The following is a 17500-nucleotide window of genomic DNA, read 5'->3' as shown; positions in this document are numbered from 1 at the left end:
GCTGGATACCAATGTTGCATGTGTTTGCTCTTGTTGACTGGCCTCTTAAAATATTTTAGCAGTATTGTCCTAAATTCTGACTGCAGCTCCACTTGGGATAATGTCATTACTGGTAGGCTGCATTCAAAAACTAGAACAACAAAAGGAGGCAGGAGTTTACTGACCATGTTAACTGACTTTCACCATTTACATCCATATTGTCTCTTAAGTTCTAAAGTGGTAGGTGTAGTATTGACAGAAACAGGGTAACGGTTTAATGGGGTGCCTAACATGGATGGCTCCAGTGCCCAAAAAAGGAAGACAAAACTGAACAAGTGACTCCTTGCCCTCCAAGCTCCTGTGATATGGCCTGACAGCTCATCCAGTTCTGTTTCCTAGAAGACCTTCCATATGCTATTGATTAAGCTCTCATTGGGGAAGCAAGTGGGAGCTTTTATCTGCATCTCTGACTGCCAGGAAACAGTGTCTGGGCTGTATTGACCAGCTATGGGATATGCTGGCGGTCACGGTTGTCTTTTATGAAGAAGCAAGCCCAGTGACGCTGGTTGTCATTCTAACTCTGCTGTGTGGCAGCGTAAATAGTCCCCTTTCTAACCAACCTAGTGAGAAAAGTCAATATCCCATCAGCAGAGGAGGTAAACACATCAGGAGCTATGTCCTCTCCCTTCCTCCCCTGCTCTGTATTACCACAGCTCTTTAAATGTGCTCTCCCCAGTCATCAGATGCATTTGTGTCATTCACATGCACAGGGCTGCAGGCCTGTGGTTCTGGCCTGCCAGGAGGCAGGCACGTTGGTTGGGGCCTTTGTTGTATATCGCCAGACTCCGATAATTAGAACTTTCAAATTGTCTTTGTATAGTCAGCTAACGATGTACCCCCCTTTCCTCACTTCTTTTTCCGCCCCCTTTGGGCATTTAAATCTTCAACAAAACTTCTTATGGTTGTTTTTGGAAGGGCATTGGTGTAACTAGAAAAGGTTGTGAACAAATGTGAATGTGTAGCTAAGGAACAAAAATCTTGAGGCTGAGTTTTCATTCTTCAGGGTTTTGTGGGCTTTATTAGCTCTGTGTTGTTTGAGCAGGGTTTTGCTTACTTTGATGGATGTGTTCCCACATCTGTGTTTCCTTCCTGATCCTTTTGTATTCTGAGGTGCTGGGAAGCTTTGTCCCCCACCCCAAGCACCTTGGCACAGGCAGTATCCTGGGCCCTTTACCTTGGAAATAGCTGATTTCTAGGCCTTGCTTTCAGTCTTGAACAACAAGCAGTGGCATAAAAGGGGTCACAAAAGTGACCTCCTACAACTGTTAGTTGGGGGTTCTGCCTACCTGAATTTCCAGATCCATATTTCTAAGGACTTGTTTTGTGACCTTACCCAGTTTCCTCAGCTACAAAACTTTCCAAAACATTTCATGATGTTCTCGAGCAGCTTTGAACAAAGACCATCCAGGGAAGGAATGATCCCCCCAAAAGATCAAACTTCAAACACAACAGCACCGCTGCTCCTTTCAAAGAACAAAATGCAAAAGTAGCAGATACTGTGGAATGGAGAATGTGGGAAGGGAGTCATTGCTCTGGATGCTAGAACCATCCTCAGAATAGGAAGGCCAGGAATGGATAAGAAAAAAGAGCTGGGCACACAGGTAGGGACACTGGATCAGAGTTGTCACGGGGTAGACATAAAGAAAGGTTGACAAAAGGACAGCTGGACCTCCAGGCAGCTCTCCTCTCCTTTCAGTAAAGATCTTGTTTAACAAAATGGGAAGGTGGGGGAATTAGAAGAAACTGTGCAGTCTAACTAAATGGGGCAGTGTGGTTTGGGAGGCACTAGGGAGTATAGCTTCCTACTGCAGTGCATACACATACTCAACAGCGCAGCGAGACTGCTGTCTCACAGTGCCACTCATCTCGCCTACTACACATGGACATGCACCTGCAGTTCGCATCAATAGAGGGGGCCTGACCTGGTGTGTCCTCCTGGCAGTGAGGGTCTGAAAAGAGCCGACTCAGGCTTTCACAGAAGATTCTGAAATACCTCGAGCTTTGAACTGTCCCCAAGGTGGACAGAACACCGACAGGCCCATTAGGGCATCAGAGGCATGGGACTGCAACCAAAACATGCACCCCTTCTCTGGAAAGAAATAGTATCTTTGAAGAAACTCTCTGAGACTTCTAATCCTTTTATTTTTATTTCACTTTAGATAAATTGAAGAAGCAGTTTTTTACCCCCAAAGTTCTTCAGGACTACAGAAAAGTCAAGAATATAGCAGAACAGTTCTTGTCCTGGAGTGGCTACTCTGAAGTGAACCTCAGCAAGCTCTTCGGCAATTATGCTGGGAAGTACTGAGAGACCCAGGAACCAGCAAGGAGGCCAGCTGCCGAATCTCAGCTTCTGGGGGCCTCCACTTGCCTTAACTGTTTCACCAGTATCTTGCTTTTCTTTCAAGGATTGCATGTTGTGTTCATGTAGATGTGGATCAGGATGGGAGTGTAAAACAGTCTTCATAGCACAATATGCCACTGAACCCTTTCCCAGGTACCTGAAGACCAATCTTATTGGGGACTGGGTTTCCCCAGGGCAGAAATTGCTACTTTAATCAAGAGTAGCAGAGACCTAAGTTACCTTAAATTTACCCTGAGGCTGTAGCAAAGACACCCCCAAAAAGAATTTTTTGGAGTCTAGTGGGAGTTCTAACATTTTACTTTTTCACGTCACCTAAATACAGTCTGTATCAAAATACTTGTTCAGAAACTGGCTCCAAGCATGGCTGTTTTCAGTGCTCTTTTTCACATAAGTGGGGTGGGGCGGGGGTGGGTGGATTCAGAAACTTTGCACTTACTAAATAGATTACACAGAACATGTTTGCTTATCGAATTGTTCAAAGTCCAACACTGAGCAGGTGTCTCATGCTCACATTCCTTATAGTTTCCCTTTATATACAATGTTCAGAGTGAAGCACATTTTAAATGCTCTGTCCTAACATTTCACAGAAATCATGGTGAGACTGCTGTGAGGATGACTATGTTACATTCAGAAGAATGGGAGGCAGCTAACAGGACCTGGGGCTTGCTATGGTCCATCAGTTCTCTTTGCCATCAATAAGCTGTATTTCAATATGGCAACCTTAGAATACTTACGGATTTGCTTTTTCTTAGAAGGGAAAATGCATTGTGTTTTGTACTTCAGAATAAAGTTTTCTAAAGGGAAACCAGTTGTAGTGATTTTTTTTAATTGGGTGCAATTTAAAGTTGACAGCAAGGAATAAAAGCTTGATTGAAGACCATTCTGTTCCCCAACCTTGCCCCGCTTTCTTTCATAACAGCCTGAATCAACCCAATTCAAAGATGCTGAGCAAGATGTCTGGATATTCGAAGCATCAAGAAGTTCTGTGAACTTTGAGTCCTTTAATATATTAAGCATGGAGAGGACTGGGGTTATTGGTTCTTGATCCAGAAAGACAGAGAAAGCAGAGGGTGGAGGGACACTAAACCAAGAGACAGGCTGATGGCTGCTGCGAGCGAGGCATTCCACATAGAGGCCCCCTAAGGAAGAAATACTTGGTAAGCAGTAGATGTAAAGAAATACTTGTTAAAAAGTCTTTTGTCTGGCTTTTGCCGTCTCTTTTCTCTTTCTCCTCTTTCTCTTACACTCAGAATTGAAGTAGAAATACTAGGTTTGGGGCCCTGACAGTTAATTGGCACTAAAAGCACTTCAGCTGGTCACAAGTTAGAGCAGGCAAGTTGCTTTAGGAAACAAAAGGATTCATGTGCTCTTATTATTCCTGGTCAGCTTCTGATAATTGCTATTATATTAAAATCAGAAGACAGTTCACCAGTGTGTGTGTGTCCAGAGCTTGTGCCCTCAGCTTTCTGAAAAGAAGGTATATTTTCCTTGCTTTCTGGAGGCTATGATTTTATTCAATATAAATGAAATAATCCTTAACTTGGTCTTCAAGAAGCCACGAAAGACTCAACTTATTACTTTATTTCTTGCCTCTACCTTGTGTCTATAATCACTCTATGGATAGGAACTATTTCTATAGAAAATCAGACATTTTGGCAAGTAGTGATGGCACATATCTGTAATCTCTGCACTCTACAGGTGGCCATAGAGTTGCCATAAATCCAAGTCCAGCTTGGTCTACATAGAAAGTTCCAGAACACCTAGGGACTCTTTCTCTAAAAACAAACTAAATGTAAATAAAAACCATTTTGAAGTACACTTGCAGAAAATGGCCAATGACAGCAGTTAGCATTTTCTTACTAGGATCTCTTACCTAGTGTAGGCTTTAGCTGCAGGTGCCTGAAGGATTCCCGAATTTTATGGAAAGTTGGACTTGCAAGTTGAAGAATTACAGTGGCTACTTGTTGGAAGGCAGGAATATTGCCCACTCACTTTTCTCAGGAGGGTCTCTATTCCTTGACATGCCTTGATTGATGGCACACTGAGTAGAATTGGTTCAGAAATGCCGCCCATCCCTGTCTCCATGGGCTCCCTGGCACCAGCCTGAAGCTCAAATGCTGAAAGAATGAATAGAGAGCCAACTGCACACACTAGGGAATATAAGGGGCAGCCTACAGGGGGCAGTAGTGGTGCTGAGAGGGGCAGGGCCCAGGGTGGGCCTTATGATCTAGTGTTACAGAGAAGCCAGGAATCTAAATATTTAATAAATGTTTTCCGTTCTTTAAGCCTTGACAATTTTTAAATTTTTATTTATTTTTAGCTTTTCAAGACAGAGTTTCTCTGCAGAGCCCTGGCTGACCTGGAACTCACTGGTAAAGACCAGGCCTCAAACTCAGATATTCATCTGCCTCTGCTTGAATTAAAGACATGAGCCACCACACCTGGCTGGCAAATGGGTTTTGTTGTTGCTGTTGTTGTTTTGGTTTTTAAAAAGGAATTTGTGTGCTTTGGTGTCTTGCTTGCATGGAGGTGTTGGGTACCCTGGATCTGGAGTTAAAGACAGCAGTGAGCTGCCATGAAGGTGGTGAAAATTGAACCCAAGACCTCTAGAAGAAAACAGCCAGTGCTCTTAACCTCTGAGCCATCTCTAGCCCCATTTGTATTTTGTTTGTTTTTGTTTTTTAAAGATTGTTAAACCTCTGGGCTAAAGCTACTGGAATTAGTTGGGAACTGGTACCCTAATGGGCCCTGCTCTGCTCAGCACTTGTTCAGTTTAATGTAGGAACTAGGTTGGACCTGCTGCTACTGCACATGCTTACAAGCTTCCCTTCCTACAGAGGTCCCACGTACAAAGGTTATAGGGAAGGCCAGAATTTGAAAGTTCACAGAGAATACCTAAAACTATTCTCATTTGTCAACTACAATATGGATAAAGTCAGTTATGTGACAGGTGCCCAGGCTGTGAGGGAGTGATCGGGTTTCCAGATGGGGGTTCCGGATGAGGAAGGCCAGTTGCCTTTTACCACTACCCCACTTCTCTATCCCTTGACACCAGTGAGCCCCCTAAGACACTTTCAAGCACACTGTTTAATATGAGTTTGGCAGGAGATACAAAGACAAGGAAACTAAAAAAGAGATTTCCATCTGTGTCAGGGTTTTATGAAAAGCATCAAGCCCAGCAACCTGGACCCCTCACTTCAATGCTACTCAGGGCTCCCGATCAAAACTTAAATCCATCCATCCACCTTTCTCTTTCTCTCTTCTTTCTTCCCCCCTCCTTCCCTCTCCCTTTCCTCCCACCTCTGTCCTCTCTCCTCTTTCTCCTCACCTAAATATTTCTTAATTGAACAGTTTGTGGCAGAGCTTCCTTATAGCAGTTTAATAGATTAACTCATCTGAGCCAGCTTCAAATTTCAGATTAAAATTCCTTCATCCCGAAGGCAGCATTATCAGGTTGTTGGAGGCTGTTTTCAAACCTTGGTTTTGAATAGCAGCGGCTCTGCATTAATTTAACCACTAAGCTAATAAGTAGGTTTCGTTTTGTTATGCTAAGCTTTATTGCTTTTCTTTTGATCAGAATGGTGTTGTTGAGCAAAGCAGCAGACAAGGCATTCTTTGATGAGGGAATTAGCGCTCCATTCTTCCTCTATTATTCATAGCGCAGTGGAATATGTAAGTACCTGAGGGTGTCAAAGGAGCGCAGGTTCTATTGCAAAGTGCTCGCCTTGTTTCTCTCAATAGCTGACTATGAGATGATAAACCGCTTAATACACTGTGCTAATTGGATGAGAGCAAAAAGAGATGGGAATTAAGGCGAGGCAAAAGGAGAAAGTGCAACCAGCCTTCAATTCACTCTTTCACCACTTTAACAGCACCAAAGGAGGCACAAGCTTTCTATAAGCAGACTAGAGGTTTTGTGCAGAGATAAAATGAACGTGTTAGTGGATTCAAGTAATACACTAATTATTGCACAGTATAAATACCACTACTGGTTTTATAACAGGGAGGTAAACTTCTTTTGAGAGGGTTATAGGATTGCTTGGCAGTGGTGTAGAACCTAATAAGGGCCCAGAGTAATAACCCCCTGGATTAACAAAATTGCTGCTTGTACAAGTATGATTCAGGCTTTTACGAAGATTTCCGGAGAATGAATAAAAATGACTGAATGACATTTCTTAATGTATAACTGGTAATCGCCCCCTTTTCTTTAGAGGAAAAAAATGTATACTTCAAACTGGACCGTTAATAACGTCCAGGGACAACATGACTTTTTCTTTTGAAAAATGCATTTTCCTCTTCAGGTAGTGGGGTTTTCTTCTCCCCCAGCCCCACCCCCAGCCAGGCTACCACTTGTCATTTAAATATGCAGTTGCTCTGGGGAACTCTGTGTTCCAAAATACCATTTTAGGCTCAATTTAAGACCCCCTTCATTGAGACACACTCACTTTTGTGTATCCACATACACATGCTCACATACACATTTTTCGTCTAAAAGCAAGTTGGGCTAGCCCATGTGCAATTTTCTCACTTCTCACATCAGTCCTTTTCTATTCTAGAAGTATATGCACTCCAAACCATGCTAAGCAGACCATCTGGTGCTTTGAGTATTGATATAAATAAAAAACTAACAGTAACAAATATTTGTTCCAAATAGATGGGGGTGTTTTGGGGGGAGGAAAATGATGGGGACCAATACCTGTAGCTTTTTCCTAATATTAAGATTCTCTCCCTCATTCTCCCAGGTTGACCCTTTTGCCACCCTTGTCATAACAGATGACATGACTGCCTTCCCTACTGCCTACAGTCCAGTCTGTCGGTAGTCTGTGAAAGGGCATTTCTAACATTTCCAGGTGCTCCCTTCTTGCCTTTTGGGTCTCCTGATCTAGCTACCCTGTATGAAAATGCAGCAAATCTAGGTCCCCTTCCCCTCCAACTTCCTCCAGAGGCTCCCAATCTCCCCGCACCCCACAATGGTCTTGGGAAAACAGGTGTTGGGCCATTCTGTTGTGAATGTGTTAAGAGACCGTCCTGCCATGCATTTGACTCTCCTGAACTCCCTGGGCCTCCATATGTCCTCCTTAGTGGTGGAAGAGGTTTGCTTAAGATTGAGGGGGGAGCATTGTCAGCCGGTCCCAGTATTGTGACTGAGTTCCCAGATATTGGGGCCAAATTGGGTTGCCATTCATTAATAATGCTCACAATAAGATTAAATCATTCTGGAAAATCTCATAAAATCCCCCTAAGTACGCTCCAGTGGCTCTTTCCAATCCCATCATTCAGCACTTGGGGAGGTTTGGAAAGAGAAGAAAATTGGTTTCTTTGCTTTTAATGCTGCTTTGAAAAGATACTCAGAGTTTGTCATGCGTGACATGTCACATGTTTAATGTGGACTTGCTGGAAGTCAGGGGGTCTTTAGCGTGTGATATTTATGGGGAATATTAAGTGCAGAATGAGGTCCCTCCAGCTGGGGAAAGTTGAAAGAATAGGAGGCCCAGGCCCCGGGCTTGTTTGCGGCATCAGAATGACATAGGATTAAGAGTTTGTAAAACAAGGCGAGGGGTTCTCATTGGCCAGTAATAAATGTAATCCTTGGAGGTAATTTCACGCAATTTGCTTCTGCTCCATGGAAGGGTCAAATGAGAAAAAATGACTTAAAAAAGAGTTCATTAACAGGAAGAATGGTACTGTTTCTCGTATACCATCCAACTAGCAGCCTGGGGGGGGGGGACGGAATGAAGCCTTCTTACTAAACAAAAAGCCAGTATCGACAGAAAAGTGATATTGACCACAAATAAATAAATCCTCCCCTAGTGCTTCACTCACACACTGCTACCTACAACAGTCCACTCCAGGAAAACGCCTTTCTCTGGGAAAGCCTGTGTGAGATCTGGAGAAAAGCCCCCAGAAAGTTCCAACCGGCTCTTAGTAAACCTAGGAAGGTAGTGGCGGTGGGAATGGTAGTTGGTGGCCACTTCCCATGCCCCAGACCGGGCCTCTGCCTGGGAGAGCCACCCTGGCAAGTCCAGACCTGGCTAAGGTGGTAATGACCCACATGACAGACAAAATCCAAGAAGCCCCTGGGGCTGGCGCTCCTCGTGGGCGCGTTCTCTGGGATTTCGGACAGATGGAAACCTGGGATCACTGAGGACTGCCCACCTCCCCCAGACAGGCACGGTGCCCCAGGACTGTTGACCTCTGCCCGAGTCCGCATCTGCCAAAGGACCCAGCTCCCCACCTCCTGCTAACAGGGCGCGCGCGACCGGCCTGGCCCCGGAGACGCGCCCGCGCCCCCCGCGGTCGCCGGCGTCTTGGCGGGGCGGCGGTTCTCTGCGGCTCACCGCCATAGTCACGCCGCGCAGCCCCCCTTCCCGCCTGCCCCTCTCCCCAAAGGTCCGGCGCGCTAATTGCTGCAAATTGAAACTAATTAAGCTTCTCGTCCCTTTCCCATCACCCTGGGAGCATTGGCGAGACCCAGCCCCCGCGGGCGAGCTTCCACCGAGAGGTCACCCGAAGGGGCGCGGGCAGGGTCCCAGAGAGGGGGGAGCTACGGTTCCGGCCGGGGAAGGAGTGAGCCCAGGGGGTGAAAGATGCCAAATCTGTTTGATTTTCCTTGCGAAATCTGAACTTTTTAAATATATATATATATATATATATATATATATATATTTCCCAATGTCTAGATAAGTGAAGTAATGACATTTGTCTAGTTAAGATCTGCCACTCGGATACCCATAACTGCCTTTCCATCACTCTTCCCGCGTGTTCTCTCTCTCTCCCTCCCTTCCACTCTCTCTACTCCCCCCTCCCCCCTCCCTAATAGTGTTCCACCAAGCCCGCCCCCTCAGAAGCCAGCGCCTCAGCTTCTTGCTCTAGCCACTACCTGTCATCTCGGACTGCGCACTTCCTTGCTACGTGGCATTTTGCACGAACAGCTTCCTTTGCCTTCCAACCAAGACACTGCTTGTTCCAAATTTCTCTTTTCATGGTTGTCAGCAACACCTACTTTACACCCACCTACTGTGGAACCCACCCTACAATCTCCCTGGCCCAGGATCCTCAACATCAACTGCGACAGATCTCTGTGATGCTCTTGGAAAGCACCACTGTGGTGCCCTTTTGAGTATCACTTTCAAACCAGGGGCCTCTGCCAGGAAGACGCGCGTGCAGATGAACTCAAGAGCTACTGCAAGAGCAGAGCCCACCCTTGGTCTCGGTGGGGAATAAGGACTTGGACTGTCCCCTCGGGATCTCTATAGAGTATTCACACTTCCTTTTGTTAAACATATATTTTTTTTTATTTTGAGCGTGACACTTCTCCACTAGATATCAAGGAAAAGTGGTAACAATTACACATTACACAAAAGTACTGTACCATTGCCTTTATCTTGAAGGTTTCTGAAGCTTCTACAGTTAATAAGTTAAATAAAGGGCTTGAGTACATAAATATTTGTCTAGGAACCCTACCGTATCTACAACACAGTAAGAATCTACAGGAGGACAAACTTTTACCATACCACGCTGAGTGCAATTGCGTTATAACATTTCAAATATACAAAGCTCTGTTCTTTTTTTTTTAATAACAATGGTATGTACAGAATCAATAATCACAGTTTGGTGACTTCAATAGTCCATATTCTAGCAGAGTATTTCCCTTTGGTTTGATATAAAAACCTTGGTTGGTGTATGATAAAGAAGAGAACAAGAACGAGATGCCCCTTTCCTTTAAGTGCACTGTTAGCTATCTTACAGACTCGCATTTGCTTCCCTTGCCCTGGCGTCTAGCCGGGCCTGCGCTGAAATCAATTTAGAGCGCCAAAATGCTATTCAAAAGAAAAGCTATGTGGGGTATCCGGAGGAAGAGAAGGTTGGGCTTTTAATTTTTTTTAACTCCAATACTAGGCATCTTGGGAAGAAACCCTCCCCGTTAATTTCAGTAAGGTAAGAATGGGAGAGTGGACCTTCGAGTTGGAGCAACGTTGGCAGTAACAGGGGTAGGGACGGGGGCAGGGGCAGGTGGACAGCCAGAGGAAGAGGTGCCACGTCTTTTAGCGCCAAGTGCTGCCTTGTCCGCGTCCAGGCTGCTGCGAAGGCGGCTGCACTCTGTCTGTTGCCATCTTGGGAGTGTGCTGGTCCTCTGTTTCCATTTGGTCTTGAGTGATGCTGAGTGAGGTGACCTTTAGGGGCGCGCCTAAGGGGCGCGAGAGTGGAGGGCATTTTAGCACACCTCCTTGCCCGTGCTGGTGCCCGGCAGGATGTTGAGCTGCGTGAGCTGCGCGGCGTGCTCCTTGGCCTTCAGCCTCAGAGCCGCTATGCTGGACGCGCGTCTGTCTGCGGCTGCGGTGGCCGGGTCGGCCAGCGCGCCCGAAGCCACTGCGCCCTCCACCGCGGGTGTGGGCTGTCTCAGGAGCGCAGCCGCGGTCGACGCGCTGGTCAGGGGGGCCATGGTGGAAAAGAGCCTGTGGGGAGAGCAAACAGCGCTGTCACGGCCTCGTGAACTGAGTGCGGCTCCGGGGACAGTGAGTCCCTCCACCTCTCTCTCACCCGGGCGGCGAGGGTGGAGGGCGCGGAGCAGCTAGGGGAGTTAGGCCCCTAGTGGGACTCGAGCTGAACCTAGGCAGGGCTGGAGCTGCGTTAGGCTGGTGGTTTTGCCCGAGCCGAGAAACTAACAGGAAAAGAAAGTTCAAGGGACCAGACACGTCCGGGGAGGACGAATTCAGAGGGAGGCCCTGCAGCCCAAATCACGAGGCCCATGTGCGTGGATTCTGGGCTTTCACTTAAGAAAGCCAGTGTTCCGAGGTCAGTTCCTGGAGTGATGCTGTTGGTAGAAGAGCAAGTGATGGGAGACCGGAGAGACAAATGCAAGGGAAAGAAAGAAAAAAAAAAACGAGAAGGGAAAGGCCAATGGGGGAGGGGTGCAGAAAGTAGGTTAAAAACTGTCCCAGACCCACCCTGCAAACTCTCCGGGCTCCTTTTGAGTGTGAGCCTTCTTTAGCTCAAGAAAAGCTGACTTTGAGTGCTGGCCTTCCGGCCCGCCAGCGCTGGCCGAGCCATCCTCCTGCAGGCGGCTAAACTACCAGCACCTGCGGGGTGGGATGTTGGGCACCCGCCTGTTGATTTCCATTTCCGCTCCACAGGCGCCTCGGACCTGCTGGGCGCCCCGAGGCCCCGCACCAAGACACTTTTTCCCCCACCGCCTTCCTTGAGCCCCAGACCCCACCCCCCAGATAGTTCCCAGACTTGGGAGCCACTTGCACCACTCAAGCCAATGCCTTAAACTGGGACCAGTGCCAGCATCTGCGCCACTGCCTCCGGGTGGCACCGGGATTACTCTGAGCGAGGGGATTACTCTCAATCCTTCCTCAAAACACCCTTGACCCGCAGCTGAGGCCCGAGCGCCCCAGGCCCTCACCTCCACGCTTGCCGCCAGGCGAGTTTTTCCAACCACCTCCCCAAGGGCTCCTGCTCCAGACCCCCTAGGGGCCAATTCAGAATTTCCTCAATTAGAAATGAGCCCACCTGGGCTCTTGGAGTCACTGCTCCCGCTCTCCAGCCCTCTTGTCACTCACCATGCCAACCCCGTCTCCCCCTCCTTCTAAACTCACAGAATCTCCGGTGTTTCAGCGGGGGTTCGCCTGGTTTTACTAACAGACATTTATTGTCAGAAGGGGGAAAGCAGGAAGGAGAGAGACACAGGACTTTACTTTCTCTTTTCAGAAGGAAATGATAATGGGTGACCTGGAGGGGGCGTACCATGCCCTGGTTTCATTAGGTAAACTGAGTCACCCCCACTTAACTACACTTTAAGGCACTAGCTAGATATTTTCGTGGTTTAGTACATTAATTTTGCCTCAAGTCCTACTTTCAATTTTCTCGAGGATAATTTTTTTTGTTAAGTAGCTGCGCAGTTGGATGAATCTATTATTTCTTTGTTCTCCCGAAGAGAGATCATCGAAGCTGCATTCAGTTTGATTTTCACTGCGCTTTCCAACTTAATACACCCCTCCTTTGTTTCTTTGTCTGTGTGATTATACAGATTTTTTAGTTCATCAATGTTCATTTAAAGAAAGGGAGTTATAGACGATGAGATGGCTCTTTTATTTCGTTGTCTTGTGCCGCTGTCGGGGTCGGGGTTTGCACATATGGGGGTACTGGTGGCATCACGTCATAGAAGTGATGAGGAGCATAAAGTCTGGGAGGAGAAGAAACAGTTCTGTGCACTTTAAGGGCCTCCTGGCTCCTGGGCTCCTGTAGGGGACCCCAAGTGTGTCCCTCAAGCTGCCAGGCTCTGTGGCTTTCAGAAGGACTTTTGCAAGGCTTTAAAGCCCTCCCAGCTCCGTAGCCTACACCTGTTCTCTCAAACAGCCCATGGCGGAGGGTACCTTCAAACCATAGTTTTGCACAGCTTTCATGAACACTTCCGGTCGTCGCTGCTGTTACTGTCCATTGCTTTCCCCTTTCCTACTTACTTGTAACTCATTCTCTTCAAGATCTACTTTTCTTTCTAAAGTCAAAATTAGAGAGTATTTTGTTTGACTAAAGTCGCTTAGGTTGGGGGGAAAAAGATGTGTATAGTCCCCTCCTGCCTCCTCTCTGACCTCAGCATCTGCTTGGGTAGGAGAGAGACGGACGGACGGACGGACGGACAGACGGACAGAGCCTCTTAAGGCTGCAGTTACCTGCCAAACGCTGGGCTGATGAAGGCCGGGTGCCGGAACACCGCTGCTCCCAGGAAAGTACTCAGGCCCAGCGGCGCCCCGCTGGGCGGCAGGCTTGCCGAGCCTGGGGGCGGCGGCAGACTCGGGAAGGCGGCTGCAGCTGCAGCAGCGGCGGCGGTCCAGGCTGAGTCAAGCGCTGGGTGGTGCGGGGGAAAGGGGCTGGCATCCAGGTAGGGGCTGAGGGGGTGGGTGGCCGAGAGAGGACCGGGAAAGGGCAGCCCCGGGGGATGGGTCTGCGCACCAGCCTTCTCTCGCTTGCGCCACTTGGCCCGACGGTTCTGGAACCACACCTGCAAAATGTAGAGAGGCCTGGTTGGCTTAGCACTGGCTCACCCCTTCCCTGGACACCCTGGGTTTTCTCTCCCATCTTTCATTGTTCCTGAACCCACCTTGGCCTTCAGAACCCTCTGGGTGAAAAGGAGCCCAGACTTTAATCCAGCAGAAACCAATGGACAAGCAAGCCCTTGAAAGTGGTGTCTCTCTATCCCAGGCTTCCAAGATTCAGGAAAAGTTAAAATATGGGGACACCTAGATTGCCAGGTCTGGGCTGACCCTTCTTGTCCTTATTTAGGTCACTTAGACCTCTCTGGACCTCAGTTTTCTAATCTGTAAAATGGGGTCAATAACACTTTTCTCATAAGACTTTAATGAAGAATGCTTATAAGGCAACAAATGAAAACACATAGTGGCAGGAGCCACACATCTCTTCTGTGCATTCGAGATTTCCCCGTATTTCAGGTTTACCCAAGAGCCCAGGCAATGCCTGCTCTCGAATGAAAAGTCAAGCAGAGAGTTATCCTTTGCAAAAATAAAATACCTACTGAACAGGAAGTGCACTTACTGGGGTCTGGGGTTTGGATAGGCTTGGGAGAGAGGTGAGAATGACTTTCAGTAAGTGAAAAAGAGACCTAGTTGTTCATAAAATGAAAAGGGGACCAAAGCAGGCTCTCTCCAGGGGCTCTGGATGAGACCTCCCTGGCCACTGGGATGGATTGTGCAGGATCCCCTGAGCACAGGAACTCAGAGGGCAGGGCTTGCTCCATCTTCAGAGCAAACAGGGCCTTCTTTTTTTTTTCCTGGGGGGAACGTGCTTTCACTCGGCTCTTTAAATAAGACAGTTCCAGGCTTGGAGGAGGTTTCCAGCCCAAGGTATTTTCCTAATTGTTAATAAGAATTACTTTGAACACAGACCTTTACCTAAAACATGGCAGCCACCATCATCTAAAAATATCCCCCAAAGCATGAAATCATTTTTCTGTGACCTGCTCATCACTCCCACAGCTCAGAAGCTGTGTGCCTTCTCCCCAGAAGGCATTAATATTTTTAGAGCTGAGTTTGTGACTGCACATGAGTCTGAAAATTAAGAATGAACTCTAGGGCTATCCCGAATTATATTAAAATATAATGTGAACTGCCACAGAGTAACATCTTTTTGAAAAAAAGAGTTAAAGGCATTCAGATATTTCAAATTTCCAACCTGGCTGGGGGTTAGTTACACTAGCAGCTAAGCTTGGTTGGACGTCTAGAGTCATCCAGGACAAGAAAAAAAGAAATCAAGAATCTAAACTGACTGATTACTTAAGGTTCTAGGGGAAGGGGGCCATAGCATTCGGCAGCCTTCAAATAATCCATGTGTGCATTATAGAAATTCTCTAGCTTGGAGACTCACAGACTTGAGAAAGTTAGACTATAGTTAGATTAGGCTAGACGGGCAGCTTTCTCACATCCAACCCGTCTAGACAAGAATATTCACCATTCCTTGATCGTAGGGAAAGGAATAAAAGAAGGGAAGTGGGGGTAGTGGGAGGCAGAGGGGCCTTAAATAACACGGAATCCTTTCTAAAGAGAGATCGGCTGTCTCTTGGGCTCTCTGGCTCAACTGCAATTATCAAGATGTCCCCTGCAATTCCTCATTATTGAATTAATACCTCTGAGGCCCCAAAGGTAAACGAAAGGACTCTGATAATTCATATTCCCTTTAATTACATCTTCTCCAGTGAATAGTGGGGAGAGAAGAAGGGGAGGGGCACTCGCTTTCTTTTAAAAAGTTATTTAACTTTCCCACGACTTGTTCCCCTGAGCTGAAAATGTGGAGTTGCTGTCACATCTCTGTTTGACAATGGAGAAATGTGTCAACAGAAAGGAGGGGACAAGCCTCATCATTAGCCCTCTAATGCAAGAAGCTGTTGTGTATTAAATGAGCCATATGGAATTTATTGTGCTTTATCAGCGCTTGATTTTGACTGTAAAGTGATTCACTCAGCTTCTAACCCAGGGACATCTGTTTTCTGTTGGCCATCGGGGCTGCCCAGTGTTGATCGTCTCTTTGGTTATGAGGCCTGGGTTCGGAAATGCACTCTGCTATGGGGCTGCAAACACCTTTAATAGCATTGCACTCACTCCCTATTAGATCAATGTGGGCTCATTGCTATAAAAAATGGGAAATCAAATAGCATTAGCCAGCTCCTTGTACAGGGCGGAGGGGAAATCAAACAGCATTTTGCCTTCAAATGGCCCTGTTTGTTCTAGCACTAAGTGGGCTTTTATGAAGCCCGATTGGAGACTTAATCGCAGCCAAATACCTGCTTGGAGCTGAGCGGATTTGTCTAACAACCAAATCCATGCTCCATCCCATTATTTCAATCAGGAAAAGTTGGCTGGTGAATTGTTTTCTATAGGGGCCTTGGGTACCAGGTTTGGGTGGGGGCCTGCTGAATTGTAGTCTCTGGGACTAGAAAACCCCTGTTTTGATCCTGGGCTACTTTAAGCTCTCCAACCCAGAAATCTTCCTCTCCTACTTCCCAGTTTGCAACTTGCTTTTGAAATGCCTACTTGTGTGAGAGTGCTTGGGTCTACTTTTCAGATTTGGATCCACTTCTTTTTATTTGAAAGGCAACCCCCAACCCCAGCCCAGCCCTCTTTCTTCCCTTCTTGGAGCTCACCTGGACTCGGGCCTCAGTCAGGTCCAGCCTCATGGCCAGCTCCTCTCTGTAAGAAAATAACATTCACACAGATAGGTCACAGTAGGCCCCAGCAGCCCTCTCTAGGCCACCTTCTCCTTCCCGGCAGCCTCTTCCAGTCCACACCCCAAGTACATGGGTTTGACCGATCTTCTCTAAGGTGCCTACTATTTGAAAACAGAAAAAATTCCCAGCACAGTGACAGGTATAAGATATTACACATTATATTATATCATATAGTGTGACATTGGGTGCGTTCTTGAGTTCACAAGTCTTCAAACTTAGACAAATCAATGTTCTCTCCATATCTTAGGCTAGACTAGGATGGGAAACACACGCGCGCGCGCGCGCGCACACACACACACACACACACACACGTACACACATACGCGCATACACACACACACACGCACACAACCTGTTTCATCCAAATACTAAATAGGAGAAGAGCCCAGCAATCAACTACAATTTTTGTTTTTTGCCCTCTTGGCTTTGTTTTGCCCTCTTTATAAAAAAAAAAATATATCCCCTTTCCTTTCTTGCCCCTCTTTCCAGCTCTGTCTTTCCTCTATCTCCCCTCCCCCCTTCTACCCTCCCTTACCCTCTTAGGTCACACCCCCCATTACCCTCTGGAGATATGTTAAGCTTGTTAAGAGTTCAGTGGGGTAATTTTTCGATTAAACAAAATTCTGCGCACCTCCTGACTCCAGTGCCCACTACAAACCCTGCCCATCTCAGGGGAAGTCAATTTAGCTGAAACCCTACCCCGTTATTGCAGTTATTACTGCGACAATTAAGGCAAATAGGAAACCATTAAGATGCTGTAAAACGGCTTACGACCTGTTTACCGAAAATATGAGCGCGCCGAGAATAATTGGCTCTCTGCTCCCTAATATGAAAGTGCGGAGCTGCCTAAGCCTGGGCCTGGGCCTGCACTGCCCGCAGGATCAGGTCGGCTACTGGAAACTTCCTCGGTGCGAGAAGAGAAAAAATCAGTTCACTAAACACCTTCCTTTGAACACTCTTCCCACCCCTCCCTTCTCGGAGAGCACAAGGGAATCTAAAACTCCACTCTAGCCTGGCTGGGCTATAGCCCAGGAGTTAGGCCTTCTGAACTGGAGAGAGATGGGGGTGGGGCGATGAAGAGGAATTGCCTACTTCTTGTACTTTAGTCTTCCCCTCCCCGACAAACTAAAAAGGGCGGACTTGGATGCTAAGCGACACTGTCTCTTTTTCTCCTTTTTAAGTACACATGTCGGATAAATGCTAAAATAAAATAAAGGTAGTGTTCCAGTTAGCTATTGTATAGCACACGCTGACTTTGAGTAGTTTTATTTCCATCTTCAAAAAGAAGAAGAAGAAGAAGAAGAAGAAGAAGAAGAAGAAGAAGAAGAAGAAGAAGAAGAAGAAGAAGAAGAAGAAGA

The 17500-nt window shown here is 47.0% G+C and overlaps 2 protein-coding genes across 3 annotated transcripts in view; one reads left to right on the top strand and one right to left on the bottom strand.

Annotated features, from left to right (window-relative positions):
- Pola1 (DNA polymerase alpha 1, catalytic subunit) overlaps window positions 1–3198 on the top strand; it is a 318206-nt gene extending 315008 nt beyond the window's left edge. Inside the window, exon 37 of the mRNA XM_005370712.3 lies at window positions 2199–3198. Coding sequence (XP_005370769.1) covers window positions 2199–2344 — 146 coding nt within the window. The 3' untranslated portion in view covers window positions 2345–3198. The remainder of the gene's footprint in view (window positions 1–2198) is intronic.
- Window positions 3199–9978: 6780 nt separating this feature from the next.
- Window positions 9979–17500, bottom strand: part of Arx (aristaless related homeobox) — a 12037-nt gene continuing 4515 nt past the window's right edge. For both annotated transcript variants that reach the window (XM_005370711.3, XM_026777821.1), the window contains exons 3-5: window positions 16059–16104; window positions 13078–13406; window positions 9979–10857 (exon numbers count right to left, since the gene is read on the bottom strand). In XM_005370711.3, the coding sequence (XP_005370768.1) occupies window positions 10617–10857; window positions 13078–13406; window positions 16059–16104 (616 nt within the window). In that variant the 3' untranslated portion in view covers window positions 9979–10616. The remainder of the gene's footprint in view (window positions 10858–13077; window positions 13407–16058; window positions 16105–17500) is intronic.

The sequence above is a fragment of the Microtus ochrogaster genome, unplaced genomic scaffold (genome assembly GCF_000317375.1).
Source record: "Microtus ochrogaster isolate Prairie Vole_2 unplaced genomic scaffold, MicOch1.0 UNK86, whole genome shotgun sequence".
NCBI lineage: Eukaryota > Metazoa > Chordata > Mammalia > Rodentia > Cricetidae > Microtus > Microtus ochrogaster.
Note: the sequence above shows the minus strand (reverse complement) of the source record. Positions and strands in the feature narration are given on the sequence as shown.